At 45.7% G+C, this 27,465-nt stretch overlaps 1 protein-coding gene across 3 annotated transcripts in view; it reads left to right on the top strand.

The window, feature by feature from the left end:
- Positions 1-2,678: 2,678 nt before the first annotated feature.
- ARMH4 (armadillo like helical domain containing 4) overlaps positions 2,679-27,465 on the top strand; it is a 165,095-nt gene continuing 140,308 nt past the window's right edge. For all 3 annotated transcript variants that reach the window (XM_040411284.1, XM_040411283.1, XM_040411282.1), the window contains exon 1: positions 2,679-2,862. In XM_040411284.1, the coding sequence (XP_040267218.1) occupies positions 2,823-2,862 (40 nt within the window). In that variant the 5' untranslated portion in view covers positions 2,679-2,822. The remainder of the gene's footprint in view (positions 2,863-27,465) is intronic.

The following is a 27,465-nucleotide window of genomic DNA, read 5'->3' as shown; positions in this document are numbered from 1 at the left end:
GCATTTTCTGCTTGCAGTTTTTTGCCGCCTCTCTTTCATTTCAATGGGAGATTCAGCATGGATTCCGCGCCAAGATAGGGCACGCAGCTTCTTTTTGACGGCAAAAAACAAATAGCAAGTGCGGCTTCCCATTAAAAAGACTGGGAGGCTACATTGGTTGCGGATTCTGATGTGGAAAATGCGTCAAAATTAGTGCCAAAAAAACGGTGTGAAATGGACCTTATAGAATATTTGTTGGCACTTCCTTTATTTATTTTATTTTTAAAGTACCGAGAGAGGTGAAAAAAGTTTTTGTGCAAAATGTGGCTTGCAACCTTTTGTACAGCATACATCTTGTATACAGCCATAGGCCTCATGCACACCACCGTTGTGTGCTTTGCGGTCCGCAAAACGGACAAGAATAGGACAGGTTATATTTTTTTGGCGGACCGCGGAACGGAGCAACGGATGCTGACAGCATCTTTTGCGGCCCCATTGAAGTGAATGTGTCTGCATCCAAGCCGCAAAAACTGCGGCTCGGATGCGCACCAAAACAACGGCTGTGTGCATGAGGCCTTAGACCTCATGCACACGACCCTATGTATTTTGCCGTCCGCAAAAAATACAGATGACGTCCGTGTGCATTCTGTATTTTGCGGAACGGTACAGCTGGCCCCTGATAGAACAGTCCTATCCTTGTCTGTAATCCTTTTTTTGCGGAACGGAAATACAGACATACGGAAACGGAAGTGAGAAAACCCCCTAAAGTTCTTCACACTTTTCAAAATCTCTGCTTACTGTCAATGAATCACAACATTATTGTTTAGTTTAGCGTTTGTTACAATGTATCAGTCTATACAATCCTGTGTAAGCAAAACAGCATCCGTTTCTCTCCTGGAGTCCAGGCTGGCATACACTTGGAACAAACCATAGCCATGGGTGCGCTCATATCTACGTTGTTTCCCTCGTGGGTTTCATAAAAATGCTGGACAAAATATCGCCACATGCTGCGGACTACCTTAGATTGTGAGCCCCATCAAGGACAGCTTGAGGCTCGTGTAAAGCGCTGCGGAATATTGCAGCGCTATATAAGTGCGTAAAATAAAATAAACAAATTATGTCCAGTAAATGGCGGAGCCCGTAACGGAAATCAGACCCAATTTTAATCTAACGGAAACCGTCAGGCGCCATTGACATTCGTCATCTGACGGATCCGGAACTTCTGTCATTTTGGCTGTTCTGTTACTGTAGCGGAGCTGATCACAGAGATGGTTAGCGGAAGTGTAAAACCAGGACTGGTTTTCAGCCTCTGTTATAAAGAAGAATATTCCATTCACTGGAAGCAAGCAGGGATCATGCAAATTATGATTCACTCCAATATAATATTTTCAGCAATCACCTGGTGTTTTTCACCTACGGCTTAGTTGCCGTTTCTTAGAAAGCATGTTGACAACCAGTAGCTCACTAGAGGTTGTCATCCAGCTTTCCCTGGCCCCAGAAAGGGAAATTCACCTATTAATGTATAACCACCTCTATTTTCACACTTGTGGCAGTGTGATCCAGCGGGCAGTTGCGTCGTCGGAACTGCCTGCCGGATCCGCCGATCTGGATGTGACTGAAAGCATTTGTGAGACGCATCCGGATGCTTGTCATGCGGACAGATGGATCCGTCTTGTATCTTTTTTCACATTTTTACCGGTCTGCGCATGTGCAGACCGGAAGGACGGATCCGGCATTCCGGTATTTCGAATGGCACTAATACAGTCCTATGGGGAGGCATTCAGGCAAGTCTTCAGGGTTTTTTTTCCCGCCGGAGATAAAACCGTAGCACGCTGCGGTTTTCTCTTTTGCCTCAACAGTCAAAATGACTGAACTAAAGACATCCTGAACGGATTGCTCTCCATTCAGAATGCATGGGGATAAAACTGATCAGTTCTTTTCCGGTATTGAGCCCCTAGGACGGATCTCGGTGCCGGAAAAGAAAAACGCTAATGTGAAAGTAGCCTAAAAGGTATATCTACATAATAAGGCAGGGACAGCTTGGTGACAACCCGAGTGAGAGCAGTAATGGGGGCCATAGTTGTCACCCAGCTTTACCAGACTCCAGAAAAGCAAATCTGCCTATTAATAAAGCCCATGTATAACTACATAAGGCATATCTATATTATGAGCCAGGAAAAGCTTACTGACAACCCTGGTGAGAGCAGTAATGGGGGCCACATTAGTTGTCACCCAGCTTTCCTAGACTCCAGAAAATCAGATCTGCCTATTAACACAGCCCTGTATAACTACATCATGTGTTTCTACATAATAAGCCAGGGACAGCTTGGTGACAACTCTGATGAGAGCAGTAATGGGGGCATATTAGTTGTCACCCAGCTTTCCCAGAAACAGACAAAGCCTAGAAACTGCTGAATAATACTTTTAGCAACTGGCCACCAGGGCAAGGCAAAGGGGTAGATTTATTAGGTTATTTCTTTCTTTATAAGTAATCCTGCCTTAGATGAAAGCAGTTTTTGCATGTGCCTCATGCCCATGTAATAGGAAACGAGTGGAGCACAGAGTGGGAGTCCCTGGCCCTGCACCCCCTCCAAGCCCATGCTGTTCCCGCATCTGCAGCCTGGAATGAATGGCGTGGGGAAGGGAGGAGAGGGGAGGAGGGCTGCGCATGCGCCCTCGGGGCTGTGGAGTGAGCCAGGCTCCCAGACTGATGAGTGCTACCTGCCCCTCTCCGGAGATCAGCACCAGCCGGGGCGGGTCCATCACTGGAGACCAGAGCGAGGAAGAGCCACACCAAACCCATCCGATCGTAGGAGGCATGGAGAAGATGCTGGGCACAGGGCATGCCTGATGCCAGGGGCTCATTGCACACAAGGCTGGCTGGTAAGGGCTCCCCCACCACCTCCCTCCTTCCCTCTCCTGCTGCCACCTTGACTACTGTTTGTTTTGATTGTATAAAGAAGGGTAAAGGTGACATAATGCCAGCTCTGGCTTTACCCATTTTTGCAACCATGAGGGCAGGAACAGCAAGGCACGGCCACAATGCAATATTTCTATGGTGCATAGTGCCAGGGCTGGGACTGGGTGCAGGTTGGCACCCTTAACTTTATTATTATTATTATTATTATATTATTATTATATTAGACTGGCACAGGGTGTTGTCAGATTAATTAAAACAGTAACCAGATTATTTGCAAACAACTTCAATATTAGATACAATGTATTAAATGATCCACACAGAGACCACCGCTCGTCCCCCGCTTGACAACTGTACAGCCCTCGCAGGGGTCGTCACCCAACTTTTTTCAAGACTTCTGCATGTGAGATTTGCTTCGCTGCTTCCCACAGCCATAAAGCTGGAAATGCTTGTTACTGGTAGCACCGACCTAGGCTGATGCAGGGGTGTAACTACCATAGCGGCAGACCAGGCGACTGCTATGGGGCCCAGGGCAAGAGGGGGCCCAGTCTTAGTTGGGATCATCCCCTCTTCTACTGGGGTCAGGGCTCTACCCTCTAAAGGAACAACTTTTAGCAAATGAGGCAGTGGAAAAATGGCCAAAGGGTTATTGAAAAGGGTTTAGGCGGAAACCCGTCTGTCCTGTGTGGGGGGCCTGGTTTGACCCTTGCTATGGGGCCCTTTCTTCTCTATGTACGCCACTGTGCACAGAGGCCACGGAAATTTCTAAGGGCGAATTTGCACTTATAAGGAAATGAGAATGGGTGAAATGTGGAAAAACGTGTCTATTTCTTCAGCTATTGTACCAGAAATACTAGTTAGACCACTGCCCACATCACCCCCGAGGGGGGCATTGTTTAGCTAAGTCAGTTTTATACTTTGTCGTAGAGACCCTTTAAAAGGTAAAGATTATACAAATCTGTAAATGTATACTTTGACCTTTTTTCCTTAAAGGGGTTGTACAGTCCCTGCTGGGGGGCCCCCTACCCTCCCTGCTGGGGGCCCCCCTACCCTCCCTGCTGGGGGCCCTACCCATTTGAATGACCTAAATGTCACACCAACAGATTATCTGACCAATCATTGGTCAGACGGCCGTTAACACACACAGATCTGTTGTTACACACACCAACTATTGCTCTGATTGGACAGATATTGCTCAGATAATCTGTCGGTGTAATACAGCCCTAAAGGTACCTTTAAATGAGGCGATTATCCTGTAAATTATCATTAAATCGAGCAAAGCTGCATGATTATCGAGCAGTGTGTAAAAGCAATGAATGATAGAGCAACTGTATGGGCACAAAACTCATCCCTGGACGTTAAAGAGGTCGTGTCACTTCAGTAAGCGGCATTTATCGTGTAGAAAAAGTTAAAGGGTTTCTGTCATGAGAAATACCGTTATGTAGATGACTGAGATTAGCGATGTGCTGATGTCAGCAGTACATAACAGTGTGCTTTATAACTCCCTGCCTGCCGCCGAAGGAAGGAAGCCGGCAGCAGGAGCGCGTCCATCACTCACTGCGCCTGCGCCGAATACTAAACGGGACGGCGCAGGCGTGGGATTTACGAAGCTAAGGAGAACTCGAAAGTCAACCAACTGGACCTGGGCAAGCCAAACGGCGGCAGGCAGGGAGTTATAAAGCACACTGTTATATACTGCTGACATCAGCACATCGCTAATGTCAGTCAGCTACATAACGTTATTTCTCATGACAGAAACCCTTTAAAGGGAGTCTTTAACCTAAAATCCCCATTATAGAACACTAACATCAGGATCTCCATTACATTCCCCATATTAGAATGCTACTTCCATATTGCTGTCCATCGCCGATTTTCTCAGAAAAACACTTTTATTCAATATGTTAATTCGCTTCCATAGGTGCCCAGGGGCGGCGTTCATGCAGCCGGTGCCCAGGCCCCTCGGTGCTTTTCATACAAAACCCCTCCCCTTTCACCCCTCTGGCCCACCCTAGGTTCTTCTGATTACGTCCCCCTTTTAGTAAGAAATCCTGCGCCAGCGCCGTTCAACAGATTCGCCGCACCTGCGCACTTCTTTCCCCATTATGGGCAGAGGCACAAGAGTGTTTAATGCGCATGTGTCCCGGCCCATACATCCCGATCTAGCCGGCCTTGTGCCATTGCCTTTTTACATTGCAACATTCACTTTGAGCATAAATAACAAAACTTTACTCTCTGGGTTAGCACAATTTTAGCCATATCATGTATACTGTATATAGTTTTTCTTTACGTTTTAGGCTGGGCTGACATCTGTGCTTTTAATGTCAGCAGTCTGTTCCAGAGGAGGAACAGACTGGCAGAATTCACTGTATCCCGCCTACATGCCGGCTTTTGGCTGGTCAAAAAGTACTACACGCAGCATTTTTAGTCCGGCTGAATTACAGCAAATTGAGATCCGGGGTTGCACGGTTCCTGATACAGTGAACTCCACCGGAACTACTTTTGCACAATGAAAACCCTCTTTCTAAAAAAAGAAAAGAAAATGTTTTTGCATCACCGCATCCCAAGACCCATAACTTTTTGTCACGGCAGACAGGATACAAGATACACAGGACCTAACAAACAAGTGTCTAGGCAAGAAGCTGGGGAATGGGGTCACCTCCTGACAAATCCCTACCAGCTCTCCCTAGACTGCTATGCCCACATTCAGACCCTGAAGGTGGGAATGAATGTGTCCTCGTGCCTGGGCTGAAGATTCCCTAGAATCCCTAAGATGGTGAAAGGGGAAAAGAGGTAGCCTGCTCCCTCAGACCTGGAGGGGGCAGGCATCTCTCTAACAGCCCAGACAGACAACCACAATAAAACAAAACCAACTTATCTTTTGCTGAGCAGGAACAGCCAATCCTTCCTTCCTTCCTTCCTCTGAACCAGACAGAAGCTATAACCCGCCCAGGACACTGGGAGTGGGCGTAATTTAAACTCTTACCAATAACCCCACCCAGTGCACCTGAAGGGAGGCGGGTACAGCTCCACTCCAAAACAATAACAAAAGTCTACACATGTGCTGCTAACCTAGCAGACCTCCGCACATGACCTGAGCAGGGCATGAGGGTACCCCCCCTTCTACAGGTGGCTTCCGGACACCCCGCCCAACTTTATCCGGGTGGGATCTGTGAAAAGCCCTCACCAGTCGTCTGGCATTAACATCCACAGCCGGAACCCACATCCTCTCCTCAGGGCCGTATCCCCTCCAGTGTACCAGATACTGAAGGGAACCCCGAAGAACTCTTGAGTCGAGAACCCTGGAGATCTCGAACTCTAAATTTCCATCTATCAGAACAGGGGGAGGAGGAAATGGCGATGGTTCCACCGGTTTCACATATTTCTTTAGTAAAGACTTGTGGAACACATCATGGATCCTCCAAGTCTGCGGAAGATCCAGACGAAACGCTACTGGATTGACCACCACAGATATTTTGTAAGGTCCAATAAATCTTGGACCCAGTTTCCAAGATGGCACTCTCAGTTTAATATTTTTAGTAGATAACCACACCAGATCACCCCCACACAGGTCCGGACCAGTCATACGTCTCTTGTCAGCCATTCGCTTATACCTCTAACCCATCTTCTCTAAATTCACCTGGATCCTCCGCCAGATAGAAGACAAGGCAGAAGAAAATCTCTTCTCCTCTGGCATCCCAGAGGAACTAGTCCCAGAAAAGGTACCAAACTGAAGATGAAAACCGTATTCGCCAAAAAATGGCGACTTACCCGTGGACTCCTGCCTACGGTTATTCAAAGCAAACTCTGCTAGGGACAAAAATGAGGACCAGTCCTCCTGATTCTCAGCCACAAAGCACCTCAAGTAGGTCTCCAGGTTTTGATTAGTACGCTCTGTCTGCCCATTCGACTGCGGATGAAAAGCCGAAGAGAACGAAAGTTGAATGCCAAGCCGAGAGCAGAACGCCCTCCAAAACCTGGAGACAAACTGCATGCCCCTATCAGAAACCACATCCGAAAGAAAACCATGCAATTTCACGATATTATCCACAAAAATCTGAGCAAGAGTCTTGGCATTAGGCAGACTGGCTAACGATACAAAGTGAGCCATTTTACTAAAACGGTCAACAACCACTAAAATTACTGTTTTCCCAGAGGAACTCAGCAGATCTGTAATAAAGTCCATAGATAAGTGTGTCCAAGGACGAGACGGAATAGACAAAGGAAGAAGTGAACCAGCAGGTCGAGTATGAGCAACCTTTGACCGTGCACAGGTTTTACAAGCTGCCACGTAATCCTCAACACTCTTACGTAACCCGGGCCACCAGAACCTCCGGGACACAAGATCAAAGGTGGACTTACCCCCAGGATGTCCAGCAAGGACAGTATCGTGATGTACCTTGAATACCTTGTATTGCAAACAACCTCCCTGGGGGACAAGAACCAGGAGCCCCCTCCTGTGCTCCCAACACCTCCATCTCCAATTTGGGATACAGAGCGGAGACCACCACCCCATCAGCCAAAATCGGAGCAGGATCCTCTGAATCACATCCCCCAGGAAAACTGCGAGACAACGCATCTGCCTTGATGTTTTTAACCCCCGGACGAAAAGTAACCACAAAATTGAACCTGGTAAAGAACAGTGACCATCTGGCCTGTCTAGGATTCAGACGCTTGGCAGATTGCAGGTAAGCCAAATTCTTATGATCCGTATATACAGTAACGGGATGAGACGCCCCCTCCAACCAGTGACGCCATTCCTCAAAGGCCAATTTGATGGCCAGCAATTCCCTATCTCCTACATCATAATTCCTCTCGGCGACCGAGAGCTTCTTGGAAGAAAAAAGCACACGGAACCCATTTGCCAGGGGATGAACCCTGCAACAGCACTGCTCCAACCCCCACCTCTGATGCACGAATGACTGAGACACATCGGGCTGCACCAGAATGGGAGCAGACGCAAAACATTCCTTAATAGCCAAAAAGGCCTGCAATGCCTCATCCGACCAGACAGAGACGTCGGCGCCCTTCTTAGCCATATCGGTCAGAGGTTTCACAATGGTAGAATAGTTCAAGATAAATTTTCTATAATAGTTAGTAAACCCCAAAAACCGCATCAAAGCTTTCTGATTCTCCGGTCGGTCCCATTCCAGAACCGCTCGGACCTTTTCGGGATCCATACGAAAACCAGAGTCAGAAAGCAGATATCCCAGAAACGGAAGCTCCTGCACAGCAAACACACATTTCTCCAATTTGGCATATAATTTATTCTCCTGAAGGATCGTCAAAACCTGTCTCACGTGATCCTGATGGGTCTTCAGATCAGGAGAGTAAATTAGAATGTCATCCAAGTAAACTACCACGAACCTCCCCACAAAATGATGGAAAATGTCATTGACGAATCGCTGAAATACTGCTGGCGCGTTAGTTAACCCAAAAGGCATAACCAGATTCTCGAAATGATGCTCATGCGTATTAAAGGCCGCTTTCCACTCATCCCCTTCCTTGATTCTGATCAGATTGTAGGCCCCTCTTAAATCCAACTTGGAGAACACCTTGGCTCCAACAATCTGATCAAAAGGATCGGAGATCAAAGGAAGGGGATACGGATCACGGACCGTAATACGGTTCAATTCCCGGAAATCCAAACAAGGTCTCAGAGATCCATCCTTTTTCTTTACAAAGAATAAACCCACTGCCACCGGAGACTTAGATGGCGTAATATGACCTTTTGCCAAACTCTCGGCAATATACTTCCTCATGACCTCTCTTTCAGGTTGAGAAAGGTTGTAAAGCCGAGACTTTGGCAACTTAGCCCCTGGGATGAGATTAACTGGACAATCATAGTCACGATGAGGGGGCAATTCCTGAGCCCCACCCTCCGAAAAGACATCCGCAAAATCTGAGAGATACTGAGGTAAGGCCGTAGTAGACACACCAGAGATAGATGTGCCAAGACAATTAACCGAACAAAATTCACTCCAACCAATGATCTGTCTTGCTTGCCAATCTATAATTAGGTTATGTTTTGTCAACCACGGTAACCCTAAGACTATAGGAGCGGGCAAGTCCTTCATGACAAAACAAGACATGATCTCAACATGTGAATCACCCACCCTTAACAGAATACCATGAGCAATATGAGTGAGACTCTTTTCAGAAAGAGGGGAAGAATCAATTGTGAAAACCGGAATCTCTCTTTCTAAAGTGCAAGTACTTAGACCCAGATTTTGAAGAAAAAGAAAATCAATAAGGTTTACCCCAGCACCACAGTCAATGAATACTTCAACAAAAAAAATTCTTGAGTCTAGCGCCACCATAGCTGGAAGGAGAAAACGAGTATTACAGGGAGCTTGCATACCTGCTTGCTCTACCACCCCATTTACACTACCAAGAGTCAGGGATGTTTCTTTTTTCTCTTTAAGTAAACCTCTTTGTGATTTTTTTCTCATCAACATGCGGTTTAACAAAAGGACAAGCAAAAATAAAATGACCACTTTTTCCACAGTAATAACATAGTTTATGCAGCCTCCTAAAGTCTCTACTACCAGAACGGATAGATACCTGACCCAACTGCATGGGTTCCTCCCCTACCCCAGAGTTACATGTCATATCACCCTGGGGAGCAGGTGAGACGAAACCACTCACAGAAGGAATCCCTTGCACGGAGGTAACCTTACACCTCTCTCTAATACGTCTATCTAACCGTACTGCCAAAGACATAGCATTCTCCAATGTATCCGGGTACTCATGAAAGGCAAGGGCATCTTTCAATCTCTCAGATAACCCCTGACAAAACTGACTACGTAATGCGGGGTCATTCCACTCTGACTCGGTAGCCCATCTCCTAAACTCAACGCAGTAAGCCTCTGCAGTATGTTCACCCTGTAATAAATTACGCAATTTAGATTCCGCCATCGAGACCCGATCTGGATCATAATAAATTAATCCCAAGGCTTTAAAAAATTCTTCCACCGACTGGAGGGCCAGAGAACCGGACGGCAGAGAAAAGGCCCAGGATTGCGCGTCCCCTTTAAGCAGGGAAATCATTATCCCTACCCTCTGACTCTCATCACCAGACGAAGATGGACGCAGCCGAAAATACAACTTGCATGACTCTTTAAAGCGGATAAAGTCATCCACACCCCCTGCAAATCTATCAGGGAGAGCGACTTTAGGCTCCCCATAAATTTGACTCCCTCCTATTGCACCTGATGCCAGAGCATTCTGACACCGTGTGACCGAATTACGCAGATCCGCAACCTCTAGGGATAATCCCTGCATGCGATCAACTAGCGCTTCAATTGACTCCATCTCAAAACAGCTGAGAAATGGCAGACAAAGTATTGGCGGGTTATAATGTCACGGCAGACAGGATACAAGATACACAGGACCTAACAAACAAGTGTCTATTATTTTTTATTACTGCATTGTACTTATTTTGAGCTTAAAGGGGTTCTGCAGTTTGTTTAAACTGATGACTAGAGATGAGCGAACTTCTGTTTTAAGTTCGGCGTCTAAAGTTCGGCTTCCAGTTAGCGGAGGATCCCGATATGGATTCCGAATTCCGTTGTGGTCCGTGGTAGCGGAATCAATAATGGCCATTATTGATTCCGCTACCACTGACCACAACGGAATTCAGAATCCATATCGGGATCCTCCGCTAACCGGAAGCCGAACTTTAGACGCCGAACTTAAAACAGAAGTTTGCTCATCTCTACTGATGACCTATCCTCTGGATAGATCATCAGCATCTGATTGGCGGGGGTCCAACCCCCGGGACCCACGCTGATCATCTGTTTGAGACGGCAGCGGAGCTCCCACAGCGCTACGGCCTTCTCACTGTTTACCGCAGGCCCAGTGACGTCACGACTAGTATCACTGGCCTGGGCGCGGCTAAGCTCTGTTCACTTGAATGGAGCTTAGCCGCGCTTAGGCCAGTTGATACAAGTCGTGACGTCAGTGGGCCTGCGGTAAACAGTGAGAAGGCTGCTCGCTGCTGGAGCTCCGCTGCCGTCTCAAACAGCTGATCAGCGGGGGTCCCGGGGGTTGGACCCACGCCAATCAGATGCTGATGATCTATCCAGAGGATAGGTCATCAGTTTAAACAAACTGCAGAACCCCTTTAATATGGAACCCTTTTTTTGTACAGAGCTGAGATGCTCTAGAAGCACCCTGTGGATTTTCTTTTCCGTCAGGCCAGGATCTGAAGGTCTCCTTACCTCTGCTCTCTGACATTATAAACACTTATTATAGCTCAGTCCTTATCTTACTGATAACAATGTGGCCTAAATAAGTGTTTATAACCTCTCAGTAGTTCAGAGATAAGGTTTATTAGATGGCAGTCACAAAATGAAAGTGAAATTACCAGTCACACAGCTACAAAATCAGTTAGCCCTTTGTAACAGAATGATTTAATATTTTTTAACAAAGGCCAATTGAAAATATGTTTTTTAGCCAAATATGAGTAAAATGCAATCATGAAGGTGTACATAGCCTTTAAGACCATTAGATCGCTATTTATTCCATTTTTTTGTGGCAGATAAGAAAAAAACAGCAATTCTGGCATTGTTTTTTTTTTTTTTTTTTTTTACGGCGTTCACCAATTGGTATAAATTATGTGATAATTAGATTGTTTGGGACGAGGGTATACCAGATATGTGGATTTTATCTTTTCCATTTTTTTTCCATTGTCTGCTAATCTGTGCCGTTAGAGCAGGAGCCCGGATGTTATGTGATCTAAGCCCCTCCCCTTCCCTGTCGTAATAAGGCATATTGGTGATCAGTAAAGTGTTAAGGGAACTTTCACACTCGCGTTGTGAGGATCCGGCAGGCAGTTCCGGTAACGGAACTGCCTGCCGGATCCGGAAATCTGTGCGCAAATGGATAACATTTGTAGACTAATCCGAAGGTGGATTCATCTCACAAATGCATTGCAATACCAGATCCGTTTCTCTGGTGTCATCCGGAAAAAACTGATCCGGTATTTATTTTTTTCACATTTTTAAAGGTCTGCGCATTAATGCGTTTCAATGGAAAATAATGCCGTATCAAGCCAAATACCGTAAGAATGACTGAACTGAAGACATCCTGATGCATACTGAACGGATTACTCTCCATTCAGAATGCATGGGGATAAAATGAAACAGCCCTTAGCCTTTTTTCAGGCATTTTCATGTCACTTTCTCTGTAGGGGAAAAAACACCATGAAGTAAGAGCTAGTGGTGAGACACACTGGGGGGGGGGGGGGGCATTTAACAAAAACGCCAGAAACTGTCATAAATAAAAGTCGAAAAAATGGTTAGTGCAGCATGAATAAAACTTCTCCTGTAGCGGTACATATTAATAATCCATCTTTGGACTCACCACCACTGTTACCACGTAATACGCGGCTGGCGTGTTTCTGACTTACGCTGCGTCCTTAGGCTACTTTCACACTAGCGTTAGACATCTCCGGTGGGCTGTTCTTGCAGGGAGCTACCTGATGGAGATTTCTGGATCTGGCAGTGTCGGATGCTACCTGACACCCGCCGGCTCCACTAACCATCAGAGATCCGGCCGTGACCGGCAAACATGCTGAGAATCATCTGGACTAAAACCACTGTGCCGGACGATTCTCAGCATGTTTTCTGGGTTGCGGCCGGATCTCTGCTGGTCTCCATTATAGTGTCACGGACGTTCCCGTGGCAGGTACCAGAAGATCGGAGAGACTGGCAACTCGTGGGTTAAATTTACAAGTTCACTGTGGATCTTATTGTGTCTGTGTTTTGGTGAATGCCACACCCCTTGCTTCAGGTGTTGCTTGTTGGTAAATTACCTTTCCCATAAGTAGCCGCTTCTCACTCTTGGAGGTGCCGGTTTATAGATTTTCTTCCTGCCTTCTAAACTGGTCGTTGTTCTATGTGGTGCTTCTGGAGTTGCCAGTTTTCTACTTTCAGATAAGTCTTGTCTTTTCTTATTGTTTTGTGTTTGTTATATTCCCTGTTGTTTGTATCTGGGCCTGAGACAGAGACTTCCATTCGTCCATCTGGGGAGGAATGGGTTGTCTCTGGTCCTAACCTCATTCCAGGGCCTTATAGGGATATAAGGGCCTAGTTATCCAGCATATGAATATTCCTACCTTCAAGGTCTTTTCATATTGATAGGTAGTTAGGGCCCAGATTAGGGTTGTTTAGGAGGTGACCTGTTTCTTCCCTAGTTTCCAGGCCCAGTTACAGTTCCCCTTCCCTCCTGTGTTTAGTGTGGAGTTTTTCCCCCACACTGATCGTGACATACAGTACAGACCAAAACTTTGGACACACCTTCTCATTCAAAGAGTTTTCTTTATTTTCATGACTATGAAGGCATCAAAACTATGAATTAACACATGTGGAATTATATACATAAGAAACAAGTGTGAAACAACTGAAAATATGTCATATTCTAGGTTCTTCAAAGTAGCCACCTTTTGCTTTGATTACTGCTTTGCACACTCTTGGCATTCTCTTGATGAGCTTCAAGAGGTAGTCCCCTGAAATGTTCTTCCAACAGTCTTGAAGGAGTTCCCAGAGATGCTTAGCACTTGTTGGCCCTTTTGCCTTCACTCTGCGGTCCAGCTCACCCCAAACCATCTCGATTGGGTTCAGGTCTGGTGACTGTGGAGGCCAGGTCATCTGGCACAGCACCCCATAACTCTCCTTCATGGTCAAATAGCCCTTACTTTCAAAGTTTTCCCAATTTTTCGGCTGACTGACTGACCTTCATTTCTGAAAGTAATGATGGCCACTCGTTTTTCTTTACTTAGCTTCTTTTTTCTTGCCATAATACAAATTCTAACAGTCTATTCAGTAGGACTATCAGCTGTGTATCCACCTGACTTCTCCTCAACGCAACTGATGGTCCCAACCCCATTTATAAGGCAAGAAATCCCACTTATTAAACCTGACAGGGCACACCTGTGAAGTGAAAACCATTTCAGGGGACTACCTCTTGAAGCTCATCAAGAGAATGCCAAGAGTGTGCAAAGCAGTAATCAAAGCAAAAGGTGGCTACTTTGAAGAACCTAGAATATGACTTATTTTCAGTTGTTTCACACTTGTTTGTTATGTATATAATTCCACATGTGTTAATTCATAGTTTTGATGCCTTCATAGTCATGAAAATAAAGAAAACTCTTTGAATGAGAAGGTGTGTCCAAACTTTTGGTCTGTACTGTATAGTTAGAGGGGCGGTAGCTTCCAGCAATGCCGGAATGCAGGGAGATACGGCAGGGTGTTGTGCCGGATCTAAAATAGCTAGTGTGAAACTAGCCTTAGTCATGACGCCATAGCTAAGGAAGCAGTGTGTGTCAGAAACGCGTCAGCGGTGTGTATTAAGAGGTAAAAGTGTCCTAAGATGGATTTTTAATATGTACTAATAAAGGAGAAGTTTTGTTCATGCTGAACTTATCATTTTTTGGATATGTAAGCAGGTCGGTGTTTGTGCATGGATTGACTGCTGGATCTGGAGTCCAGAACTGATGAGCTGCGTTTTGCTTTTGTATATGATAAATAAAAGTTGTATCGGCCCGTTTTACGCAATGTTTTTTACGCCGTCCATGCCACTGGGTATGGTGGAGGCGAGACCATCGGCCCCGGCAAATTCACCAACATTTATGCCTGTAAATGACTATTGAAATCTACAGTACAGGGGATGGTGGAGGATGTGCCTAATTTATCTCGATACCTGCACCTTGTCATAAATTAAAGGGGTTCTCCGGGCCTTTAATATTGAAGATCCATCCTGAGGACAGGTCATCAATATCAGATCGGTGGGGGTCCGGCATGCCTGCTGATCAGCTGTACGGGGAGACTGCGCGCGCAGTGTGCACGTGCCGTCTCCCATCTCTCTTTCTGTTCGCTGCTATATGTTTAGGAGACTGCAGCAGCGGATAGGAGGAGAGAAGGGAGACGGCACATGCACACTGCGCGCCGTCTCCTCAAACAGCCGGACCCCCACCAATCTGATATTGATGACCTATCCTGAGAATAGGTCATCAATAGAAAAAGTCCGGACAACCCCTTTAACCACCTCAGCCCCCATAGCTTAAACACCCTTAAAGACCAGGCCACTTTTTACACTTCTGACCTACCCTACTTTCACCGTTTATTGCTCGGTCATGCAACTTACCACCCAAATGAATTTTACCTCCTTTTCTTCTCACTAATAGAGCTTTCATTTGGTGGTATTTCATTGCTGCTGACATTTTTACTTTTTTTGTTATTAATCGAAATTTAACGATTTTTTTTGCAAAAAAAATTAAATTTTTCACTTTCAGTTGTAAAATTTTGAAAAAAAAACGACATCCATATATAAATTTTGCTCTAAATTTATTGTTCTACATGTCTTTGATAAAAAAAAAATGTTTGGGTAAAAAAAAAATGGTTTGGGTAAAAGTTATAGCGTTTACAAACTATGGTACAAAAATGTGAATTTCCGCTTTTTGAAGCAGCTCTGACTTTCTGAGCACCTGTCATGTTTCCTGGGGTTCTACAATGCCCAGACAGTACAAACACCCCACAAATGACCCCATTTCGGAAAGTAGACACCCTAAGGTATTCGCTGATGGGCATAGTGAGTTCATAGAACTTTTTATTTTTTGTCACAAGTTAGTGGAAAATGTCGATTTTTTTTTTTTTTTTTCTTACAAAGTCTCATATTCCACTAACTTGTGACAAAAAATAAAAACTTCTATGAACTCACTATGCCCATCAGCGAATACCTTGGGGTGTCTTCTTTCCAAAATGGGGTCACTTGTGGGGTAGTTATACTGCCCTGGCATTCTAGGGGCCCAAATGTGTGGTAAGTAGTTTGAAATCAAAATGTGTAAAAAATGACCGGTGAAATCCGAAAGGTGCTCTTTGGAATGTGGGCCCCTTTGCCCACCTAGGCTGCAAAAAAGTGCCACACATGTGGTATCGCCGTACTCAGGAGAAGTTGGGGAATGTGTTTTGGGGTGTCATTTTACATATACCCATGCTGGGTGAGATAAATATCTTGGTCAAATGCCAACTTTGTAAAAAAAAAAGGGGAAAAGTTGTCTTTTGCCAAGATATTTCTCTCACCCAGCATGGGTATATGTAAAATGACACCCCAAAACACATTCCCCAACTTCTCCTGAGTACGGAGATACCACATGTGTGACACTTTTTTGCAGCCTAGGTGCGCAAAGGGGCCCACATTCCAAAGAGCACCTTTCGGATTTCACCGGCCATTTTTTACAGATTTTGATTTCAAACCACTTCTCACGCATTCGGCCCCTAAAATGCCAGGGCAGTATAACTACCCCACAAGTGACCCCATTTTGGAAAGAAGACACCCCAAGGTATTTTGTGATGGGCATAGTGAGTTCATGGAAGTTTTTATTTTTTGTCACAAGTTAGTGGAATATGAGACTTTGTAAGGAAAAAAATAAATAAAAAATAAATCATCATTTTCCGCTAACTTGTGACAAAAAATATAAAATTCTAGGAACTCGCCATGCCCCTCACGGAATACCTTGGGGTGTCTTCTTTCCAAAATGGGGTCACTTGTGGGGTAGTTATACTGCCCTGGCATTTTCCAGGGGCCCTAATGTGTGGTAAGTAGGTAAATGACCTGTGAAATCCTAAAGGTGCTCTTTGGAATGTGGGCACCTTTGCCCACCTAGGCTGCAAAAAAGTGTCACACATGTGGTATCGCCGTATTCAGGAGAAGTTGGGCAATGTGTTTTGGGGTGTCTTTTTACATATACTCATGCTGGGTGAGAGAAATATCTCGGCAAAAGACAACTTTTCCCATTTTTTTATACAAAGTTGGCATTTGACCAAGATATTTATCTCACCCAGCATGGGTATATGTAAAATGACACCCCAAAACACATTGCCCAACTTCTCCTGAGTACGGAGATACCAGATGTGTGACACTTTTTTGCGGCCTAGATGCGCAAAGGGGCCCACATTCCTTTTATGAGGGCATTTTTAGACATTTGGATCCCAGACTTCTTCTCACGCTTTAGGGCCCCTAAAATGCCAGGGCAGTATAAATACCCCACATGTGACCCCATTTTGGAAAGAAGACAACCCAAGGTATTCAATGAGGGGCATGGCGAGTTCCTAGAATTTTTTTTTTTTTGGCACAAGTTAGCGGAAATTGATTTTATTTATTTTTTTCTCACAAAGTCTCCCTTTCCACTAACTTGGGACAAAAATTTCAATCTTTCATGGACTCAATATGCCCCTCACGGAATACCTGGGGGTGTCTTCTTTCCGAAATGGGGTCACATGTGGGGTAATTATACTGCCCTGGCATTCTAGGGGCCCTAAAGCGTGAGAAGAAGTCTGGAATATAAATGTCTAAAAATTTTTACGCATTTGGATTCCGTGAGGGGTATGGTGAGTTCATGTGAGATTTAATTTTTTGACACAAGTTAGTGGAATATGAGACTTTGTAAGAAAAAAATAATAATTTCCGCTAACTTGGGCCAAAAAAATGTCTGAATGGAGCCTTACAGAGGGTGATCAATGACAGGGGGGGTGATCAATGACAGGGGGGTGATCAATGACAGGGGGGTGATCAGAGAGTCTATATGGGGTTATCACCCCCCTGTCATTGATCACCCCGCTATAAGACTCCATTCAGATGTCCGTATGTGTTTTGCGGATCCGATCCATGTATCCGTAAAAATCATACGGACATCTGAATGCAGCCTGACAGGGGGGGTGATCAATGACAGGGGGGTAATCAATGACAGGGGGGTGATCAGGGAGTCTATATGGGGTGATCACCCCCCCTGGAAGGCTCCAGGGAGACGCCTGTATGTGTTTTGCGGATCCGATCCATCTATCAGTGGATCCGTAAAAATCATGCGGACGTCTGAATGGAGCTTTACAGGGGGTTGATCAATGACAGGGGGGTAATCAATGACAGGGGGGTGATCAGGGAGTCTATATGGGGTGATCACCACAGTCATTGATCACGCTCCTGTAAGGCTCCATTCAGACGTCCGTATGCGTTTTGCGGATCCGATCCATCTATCAGTGGATCCGTAAAAATCATGCGGACATCTGAATGGAGCTTTACAGGGGGGTGATCAATGACAGGGGGGTAATCAATGACAGGGGGGTGATCAGGGAGTCTATATGGGGTGATCAGGGGTGATCAAGGGTGAATAAGGGGTTAATAAGTGACAAGGGGGGGGGGGTGTAGTGTAGTGGTGCTTGGTGCAACATATTACTGAGCTGCCTGTGTCCTCTGTGGTCGATCCAAACAAAGGGGACCACCAGAGGACCAGGTAGCAGGTATATTAGACGCTGTTATCAAAACAGCGTCTAATATACCTGTTAGGGGTTAAAAAAATCACATCTCCAGCCTGCCAGCGAACGATCGCCGCTGGCAGGCTGGAGATCCACTCTCTTACCTTCCGTTCCTGTGAGCGCGTGCGCCTGTGTGCGCGCGTTCACAGGAAATCTCGGCTCACGCGAGATTACGCGTATATGCGTCGCTAAGCGCAGGGCTGCCACCTCCGGAACGCGAATCTGCGTTAGGCGGTCCGGAGGTGGTTAAGTGCGTCCTCCGGCAGCACAAGGGATATCAAAGCCCGGTGTAAAGCGCAGGTCCTTGATAAATGACCCCCACTGTGTACGAAAAGCCACCAGAACGACTGCCACAAATAATGCAGCTGCCAAACAAACCACAAGCATTAGGCGTCTTGCACACGAACGTATTTTCTTTCCGTGTCCGCTCCGTTTTTCTTGCGGACCATATACGGAAGAAAAAAAACGGAAGGTACTCCGTGTGCATTCCATTTCCGTATTTCACAATCTACCTTTTATTTTCCAAAGGAGCTCTGACAAATAAAAGGTGGAATCTGATTGGTTGCTATGGGCAACTAGGCCAGTTCTACTCTACACCAGTTTGATAAATCTCATGGAGCTATTAACAGGTGAAAATAAATCTAAAGGTGCTATTCATAATCATTTTGGTGCAGGGAAAGTCCCGTTCAGTACACAATACAGCGACGAGATTATTAAAATCATACGGAAACATCTGCCAGTGCCGCACAGGGATCCTGTTCTGTATTCTGCCCTCAATGAAGGTGTGAACTACATTGCTTCATCGCCAACAATATTTTGTAGCGACCACATGGCGCTGTCATGTGGCATGTACTGTACAGGCTTAAAGGGGTTTTCCCTCTGGATAGGTCATCAGTATCTGATCGGTGGGGGTCTGACACCCAGGACCCTCGCCGATCAGCTGTTTTGAGAAGGCACCAGCGCTCCTGTGAGTGCCGCTGTCTTCTCTTAGCTCACCAAGCACAGCGCCGTACACTGTATAGTAGGGTTGTTGCGGGTATCAAATTTTCGATACCCAGTCGATACTTTTGTCCGGTATCGACCTCGATACTGGGATTTGCCTTTTTTCGATACTAGGCTTCGCTACTGCGCAGTCTAGTATAACAGAGCATGGAGCACGCTGCTGTCAGCGCGCTCCGTGTTCTCCACAGCAGCACAGGGGAGAAGGAGTCGCTCTCTCCCTCCCCCTGTGCCGTCGCTGCCACCAATGAGGAGAGAGCGGGGCGGGCACCACCAATGAAAGTTAACGTTTAATACAAATACAGGTGCCGGCAACAGAATCACATAGCCGCAGTGCGCCCGACCCCCCAGTATTAAAATCATTGGTAGCGCAGTGGCCACAGGGTCCCCTCCTCCTCATTGGTGGCAGTGGCAGCTTCTGATCGGAGCCCCAGCAGTGTAATCCTGGGGGGTTTAATCGGTTACCATGGCAGCCAGGACGCTCCTGAAGCCCTGGTTGCCATAGTCAGCTCCCTGCTGCTGTGTGTGAAGTCCTATTCACCCTGACAGAGCTCTATTAGGATGAATAGGACAACGGATGAAAAGATCCCAGGTTCTAGCCCCTAAGGGGGTAAATAGTTATTAAATAAACAGTAAAAAAAAACACCACCAAATTATTAAGTTTAACTCGCCCCCTTTCCCAATTTTACATATAAAATATATAAACAATTAATAAATAAACATATCACATATCGCCACATCTAAAAAGTCCAAACTATTAAAATATAAAAAAAACTAAGCGGTGAACGCCGGAACAGAAATTTTTTTTTTTAAACTGAACGATTTGGGCTTTTTTATTGTTTATTTTTTCCGCGTGGTATCGAGTATTGCAATACTTTTTTATGGTATCAAAATCAAATCAAAATGTTGGTATTGCAACAACCCTACTGTCTAGTGGTTGTGCTTGGTATCACGATCAACCCCATTCGCTTCTATGGGGCTGAGCTTCTCCTAGACCACATGACTGATTAATGTGTCGTCACATGGCCTAGGAAACGCAGAAAGGGAGCGCCGGTGCTTTATCAAAACAGCTGATCGTGGAGGCTCCCGGGTGTCGGACCCCACCTATCAGATACTGATGACCTATCCTGAGGATAAGTCAGGATAAGGCCTCATGCACACGGCAGGTCGGCAATCCACGCCCGCTGGCCGTGTGCACCCCGAATCACGGATGCGGACCCATTCACTTGAATGGGTCCACAATTCCAAGAATGTGGAACGGAGTCACGGAACACTGAAAGCACTATGGAGTGCTTCCGTGGTGTTTCTTTCCCTTGTTCCACACCGCAAATAAAAAATTTTTTTTGCGGTGCGGACAGACCACGGACCCATTCAAGTTGAATGGGTCCGGCCCGCTGCACGGATGCACGGAACGGCCGCACAGCGGTCCGGACCCATTCAAAGGTGCATTAAGTGGGTCTGTATGGTCGTATTGAAGGTGTCGCATGGCCATTAACAATACAGACCGACTAAACAGTGCGGACTTATTAGTTTAATTAGAGCCTGCTGCAGCCCGTATGGTTACGTGGTACTCAAACGCTGCATGGTTGTGTGGTCGCACCCTTAACCTTTAGCGACCAGTGAATGGCGGCCGTCAAAAAATAGGACATGTCCTATTTTTTGCCGTTTTGATGGCCGGACCGACCCCATTGAAAATCATTGGGACCGTGCACCTGTCTAACAGCCGTTAAAAAAGGGGTAAACATGCAGAAGATCCGCATGGGTTTACGCAACAAAACCACACCAAAAGCAGCACATATTCATTGTGGTTTTTGGGGCAGATTTATGCGATTTTGCCGCAGATCTCTCCACTTCCATTGAAAAGGGTTAAATCCGCACAAGAAAAAAAGCAACATCAAATGACAAGCTGCAGATTTCAAAATCCACGCGGCAGGTCGATTTCCGCACCTAAGAAAAGCAAAGTATACATGAGATTTGTCTAATCTCTTTGCTGGTATTACGCTGCGTTTTTTCCATACGAAATCCACACAGAAAAAACGCTCATAAACTGCACCGTGTGGAGCCCCCCTAAGGCCACCTGCACAAGTTGCGGAAAAACGTGCTTTTTTTCCCCCGTGTGGATCTCATGTACACTTTGTGGATTTTTTTTCCAGGTGGAAATTGACCTGCATTGCGGATTTCCAAATCTGCGGTATGTCTATTATGTTTTTGGTTTTAGCCGCGGATTTCACCCTTTTCCAATGAAGGGTGAGATGTGCGGCAAAACTGCATCTAACCCGCACCATAATCCCCAATCAGAAAATGCAGCTTTTGTTGCGGATATGCTGTAGGTGCTCATTTGCAGGTGGTCTAAGACGCGCAGGGTGAGATCTGCGGCAAAACCACATCACAATCCGCAACAAAAACTGCACGTAACGTGTGGATTTTGGTATGGAAATGCAGAGAAAACCGCACGTGCGGATATTCTGTTTCTAAACCCGCACCTGTCTGTGTCTCAAGGGAGCTGCTCTGAAGTTTTTAGAAGAATTGTGAATAAAGACTAAGGGGATCATTTATTACGAAGCTTACATTCGTTTTTGGGGTAAAAAAAAAGTCGCCAGACCCCATTGTGTGACTTTATAAAAGCTTGTGTGTCCAAATATTTTTGGCACTGGCGTTTTTACATCATCCTTGCCACTTGGGAGTGGTGGGGCTGTGAAGGGGCCAGACCGGGACCAGGACATCGCCTGGAAACGGGCATAAATTTTGGCAAAAAAACAGCTCCCTTTGCAGTTCGGTTCAGTTGGAATCAAAATGCGTCATGGTGATTCTTTGCAAGAAACGTAATGTGGACAAAAACCTGCACCGTGCGAACCGCGGCAGTTTTCTATTTGGTCCTGAGAAAAGCGCTTGCTTCTTGCTAATGACCATAGGGTTTTTTAGGCAGCGCGGTTTTCGGGCATATTGTGGCTGCGTCTCCGCTACCTGCCGGCCACCATGTCTGGTTCTAGGAACTTTTGCAGAGATCATTATATTGCTAATAACCCAAGTGTTCAAACTTTGGCCTGTGGTGACTACAATTCCTAGCATGCTCTGTTCATTTCTATGAGAGTTCTGTGAAGAGCAGAGCAAGTGTGGATGCTGGGAGTTGTAGTTTCACAACAGCTGGAGTGCCGGAGGTTGCTCACCATTGGTTAGATGACGTGTCTCTGGGCTTGTAATAGGTGCTGTACAGGGTAATCATTGTAAGGGCTCATGCACACGACTGTATGTATTTTGTGGTCCGCAAAACACGGATCCGCAAAAAAAATGGATGACATCTGTGTGACGTCCGTGTTGCATCCATTTTTTTTTTTTTTTTTGAGGATCCACTGTAACAGTACCTATCCTTGTCCGCAAAACAGACAAGAATAGGACATGTTTTATTTCTTTTTTGCAGAACGGACATACGTTTTTTTTCAAGCCCCATTGAAATGAATGGACCTGTAAAAATAAACGGAACAGAAATGGAAGAAAAATATGTTCTGAATGTTTTCTACACAGTCAAAAAATGTAAAAAAAAATCTTAGATAAATCAAGAATATAATGCAAAAACAAAATTAGTCAGTGCACCATATAAAACAGGGATGCTCAACCTGCGTCCCTCCAGCTGTTGCAAAACTACAACTCCCAGCATGCCCTAATAGCATATTCTATATTTTTGCGGATGCCACGGAATGAACATACGGATGCGGACCGCACGCAGTGTGCTGTTTGCATCTTTTGCGGCCCCATCTAAGTGAATAGGTCTGCATCCATCCCTCAAAAAATGCGGATCTGGTGCGGACACAAAACACATTTGTGTGCATGAGCCCTAAAGGAAATGCTTTTCTGACAGATAAAACCAGGTACCACTTATTTTTTTTGTAATCTCTTTTTAGTGTTTATTTTTTTATTCTGTTTCCTGAATATGATTATGGTGGCGGCCATATTGCCTGAGCCGTGTTTACAAGGCATTAAGAAAACTGCTTTACTGCAGCCCCATGGTCCATACACACAATGGTCAGGAGGGGACCTCATTGACTTCTATGGGAGAGTCTTCTGGGCATGCTCTGTGACCTGTGCAGAGGTCATTGTACAAGGAAAGAACAGATAAGCTCTGATAAGCAGCTATTGTGAATGGTGGATCCTGTCTTATCTATACACAGAAGTGATATCATTACAGGTAGGATTAGAGTAACAGATAAGCAGATAACTGCAGTAAACTGCTCTGTACAAACTAAGAAAGTGGAAACATTTATTAGACATAGTGCCCAGTGCAAAAACTGCAGGATTTAATGGTTTTTGTTTAAGTATAGATATAGACATGGAAAATTAAAAATAACATCACCAAAAATTCTTTAAAAATATGTTAAACAAAAAAACATGGTTTAAACAACAGGTCATTTTCTGATGAAACATTTCTTTTAAGGACCAGGCACAGTTTCGTTTTTGCATTTTTATTTTTTCCTCCTTGCCTAAGGCTAATTTCACACTTGCGTTGTTGTTTTCCGGTATTGGGATCCGGCAGAGCATCTCAATACCGGAAAAAAATATTTCCATTTAGTCCTCATGCATTCTGAATGGGAAGAGATCCGTTTAGGATGCCTTCCGTTTCGGCAGCATTCCGTCTTGTGTCCGGTCATAAAAACGGATCAGGTACAGAAAACAATATAAGTCAATGGTGATAGATGTTTTTTTTAGGAGCCCGATTTTTTTTTGTGCTGGATCCGTTTTTTCCATTTTGATTTCACACAGCTGCATTCTAACGGAACAGATGCATCCTGATGAGCAAAATAAAAACGGATCCGTTTAATTCCGGTATTGAGATCCTCTCCCGGATCTCAATACTGGAATTAACAATGCAAGCGTGGAAGTAGCCGTTTTCTTATTTTCCGTTTACATAGCCATTGTGGGGCAATTAGTACTTTTACCATTTCAGGCTACTTTCACACTAGCGTTTTAACTGGATCCGGCAGGGTTCAGCAAAAACGCTTCCATTACTGATAATACAACCGCCTGCATCCGTTATGAACGGATCCGGTTGTATTATCTTTAACATTGCCAAGATGGATCCGTCATGAACTCCATTGAAAGTCAATGGGGGACGGATCTGTTTTCTATTGTGTGAGAGAAAACGGATCCGTTCCCATTGACTTGCATTGGGGGTCTTGCTCCGCATCCTAGGACGGAAAGCAAACTAAAACATGCTGCAGTTTGCTCTCCGGTCCGGGATTGCAACTAAATGGAACGGAATACATTTTGGAGCATTCCGTTATGTTTTGTCCCCATTGACAATCAATAGGTACAAAACGGAAGCGTTTTTTTCCGGTATTGAGCCCCTATGACGGATTTAAATACTAAAAACGCTGGTGTGAAAGTAGCCTAATTTACCATAACTTGTGCTGGGAAATTGGAAAAAAAACCACAATTCCACCAAGGTTGTTTTGTGGTTTCATGCTACAGTGTTCACTGTGCGGATCAGTACGATTACAGCCATACCAAATTTATATAGTTATTTTACGCCGTTTTTTGTTTCTCAGTCCGTGTACCTGGAGTGAAAACGACTCCACTCCCTGAGGGTTAAAGGGTTATTCCACTGTATTGTGCACTGGCCCCATCTAATGTGGCTACGGCTGACAGTTTGCTGACTCGGCCTACTCGTGTTGGCCCCACCTGCTGCCCATTTAGACTTCCTTACAATATAGGGTCACAATTAGATTATTTTACAGGGTTCACTTTAAAGGGTTTTTCCAGCGGTAGAATATTGATGACCTATCCTCAGGACAGAGAGGACCAGAGACGCGCACATAGGCAAAGACCAACTGGGGAGAAATCGGGGCTGATAGATTGTAGGCTTGCCTCATGAATTTGTGCTAGAGGCACAGCGCTCCTCATGGCAGAAGGGATGTACTGCGGGCCTGCGTGCATTCCGATCAGTCCCAGAGCAGGACGACCACATAGTTCAGTGCGGAGGACAGAAAGTTAAAAGGACTTGCATGCTACTCGTCTTGGTACAGGTAAGTATAGCCAACAGATATCCAAAACAGATCTCTTTATTAGGCCTCATGCACACGACCGTGCCGTTTTTTGCGGTCTGCAAACCGCGGATCCGCCAAAAACGGAAGCCGCCCATGTTGCCTTCCGCAATTTGCGGAACGGAAATGTCGCTGGCAATATAAATGCCTATTCTTGTCCGCAAAGCGCGGACAAGAATAGGGCATGTTATATTTTTTTAGCGGGGCCGCGGAACGGAGCCACGGATGCGGACAGCACACGGAGTGCTGTCCCCATCTTTTGCCGCCCTATTGAAGTGAATGGGTCCGCCAAAACGGCGGCTCGGATGCAGACCCAAACAACGGTCGTGTGCATGAGGCCTTAAGGTGATGGACGAAGTGTTCCAAACTGTCCCCCTTCCTTAGATCACATCAGATTTGTGGAGGTCCGACTCCCAGCACCCCTTCCGATTAGCTTTTTGAAGAGACCGCGGCGCTCTGCCGAGAGCTGCAGCCTCCTCCTAGGCCAGTGATTCATATAAATGGACTAGGCTGCAATACCAAGTGCAGTACCCCAGAGCAGTGGGGTATCTGCAAATGTATTATGTTGTGTTGTGGAATGTAATTTCATGTCATGTAAGGCTACTTTCACATCGGCGCTTTCCCTTTCCGCTATTGAGAGCCGTCATAGCATCTCAATAGTGGGGGAAAATGCTTCAGTTTTGTCCCCATTCATTGTCAATGGGGACAAAACGGAACTGAAGGAAACGGAATGTACCAGAATGCATTCCGTTCCATTTGGTTGCGTCCCCATCGCGGACAGAATAAGGCTCCATTCACACGTCCGCAATTCCGTTCCGCATTTTGCGGAACGGAATTGCGGACCCATTCATTTCTATGGGGCTGCGTGATGTGCTGCCCGTACCAAGAAATGCGGACCCGCACTTCCGGGTCCGCAATTCCGATCCCGAAAAAAATAGAACATGTCCTATTCTTGTCTGCAATTGCGGACAAGATTAGGCATTTTCTATTAAGTGCCGGCGATGTGCGGTCCGCAAAATCCGGAACACACATTGCCGGTGTCCGTGTTTTGCGGATCCGTGGATCCACAAAACACACACGGATGTGTGAATGGACCCTAATGCTGCAAGCAGCGTTTATCTGTCCGCGATGTGGTGCGGAGCAAGACGGATCACAATGTAAGTCAATAGGGACGGATCCGTTTTCTCGGACACAATAGTAAACGGATCCGTCCCCCATTTACTTTCAGTGGTGTTCATGACGGATCCGTCTTGACTATTTTAAAGATAATACAACCGGATCCATTCATAATGATGGAAGCGTTTTTGCTGATCCGGATCCAGCAAAAACGCTGGTGTGAAAGTAGCCTAATGTATATCCAGCATAGCATGGTATAGATGGCACAACCAGGGTTAATAATCCTGGCTCAGTCCTTGCAGGCTGCTAGGTGGAGGCTGGCTCCACCCCTAAATGGAGTCATTCTAGACTGGAGTTCAGAGAGAGAGAGAAAAGCTGTTGCCTCATGCTCCTTTTCCTTAGACCCAGAAAGCTTCAGAGATCTACAGAAAGGGAAGAAGAGAAAGAGAGCAAGATAAAGAAGAATTTAGAATCTGCATGGCTAAGCATAGGAGTCAGCAAGATAAACTGCTACCACAGCCATTAAGACTTTGCTGCTGTGAGGGACACCGTAAAGACATCCTTCACATTTGGACACGTCCTGGCCAGCTGTGCTTTCAAGACCCTGTGTCCCGCAGTGGACACTACCACTGTTAATGCCAAGGCACTATTGCCAGTAATAGATTCTACTGAGAGAGACTTTAGCAAGATAGAGAGGAAAGAGGGCCATAACTCCCATCCTTGCCTAAATCCAAACACTGCTATCTGGAAGAGAATTGCACTGTGTACAGTTGGAACTGTATTACAGCTCTCATTTTGCACTTAAGTAAAATAGATATTTATTCTTCTACCACTGGCCTGGTTTTCTGACTCCGACACCATATGCAGGCTATGCCTTGCACCCATACAGACACTTAACATCACGGGCACCCCAACTATCATCAGACCGGAGCCCCAGAACCAGGGTGGCCCTGAGTGAATGAAAGGGTGTGCCCTTCACTGCATGGCCCTAGGAACTAATGGTGTGAGGAAAGCCACCATGATTGACTGTGACGGCCAGAGCCACTACCACTCCCATCCTCCGTTACAGCTTCTCCCAGACTACTGCACAAGCACAGCCACAATACTATGT

Source organism: Bufo bufo, chromosome 11 (genome assembly GCF_905171765.1).
Source record: "Bufo bufo chromosome 11, aBufBuf1.1, whole genome shotgun sequence".
In the NCBI taxonomy this organism is placed as follows: Eukaryota; Metazoa; Chordata; class Amphibia; order Anura; family Bufonidae; genus Bufo; species Bufo bufo.
Note: the sequence above shows the minus strand (reverse complement) of the source record. Positions and strands in the feature narration are given on the sequence as shown.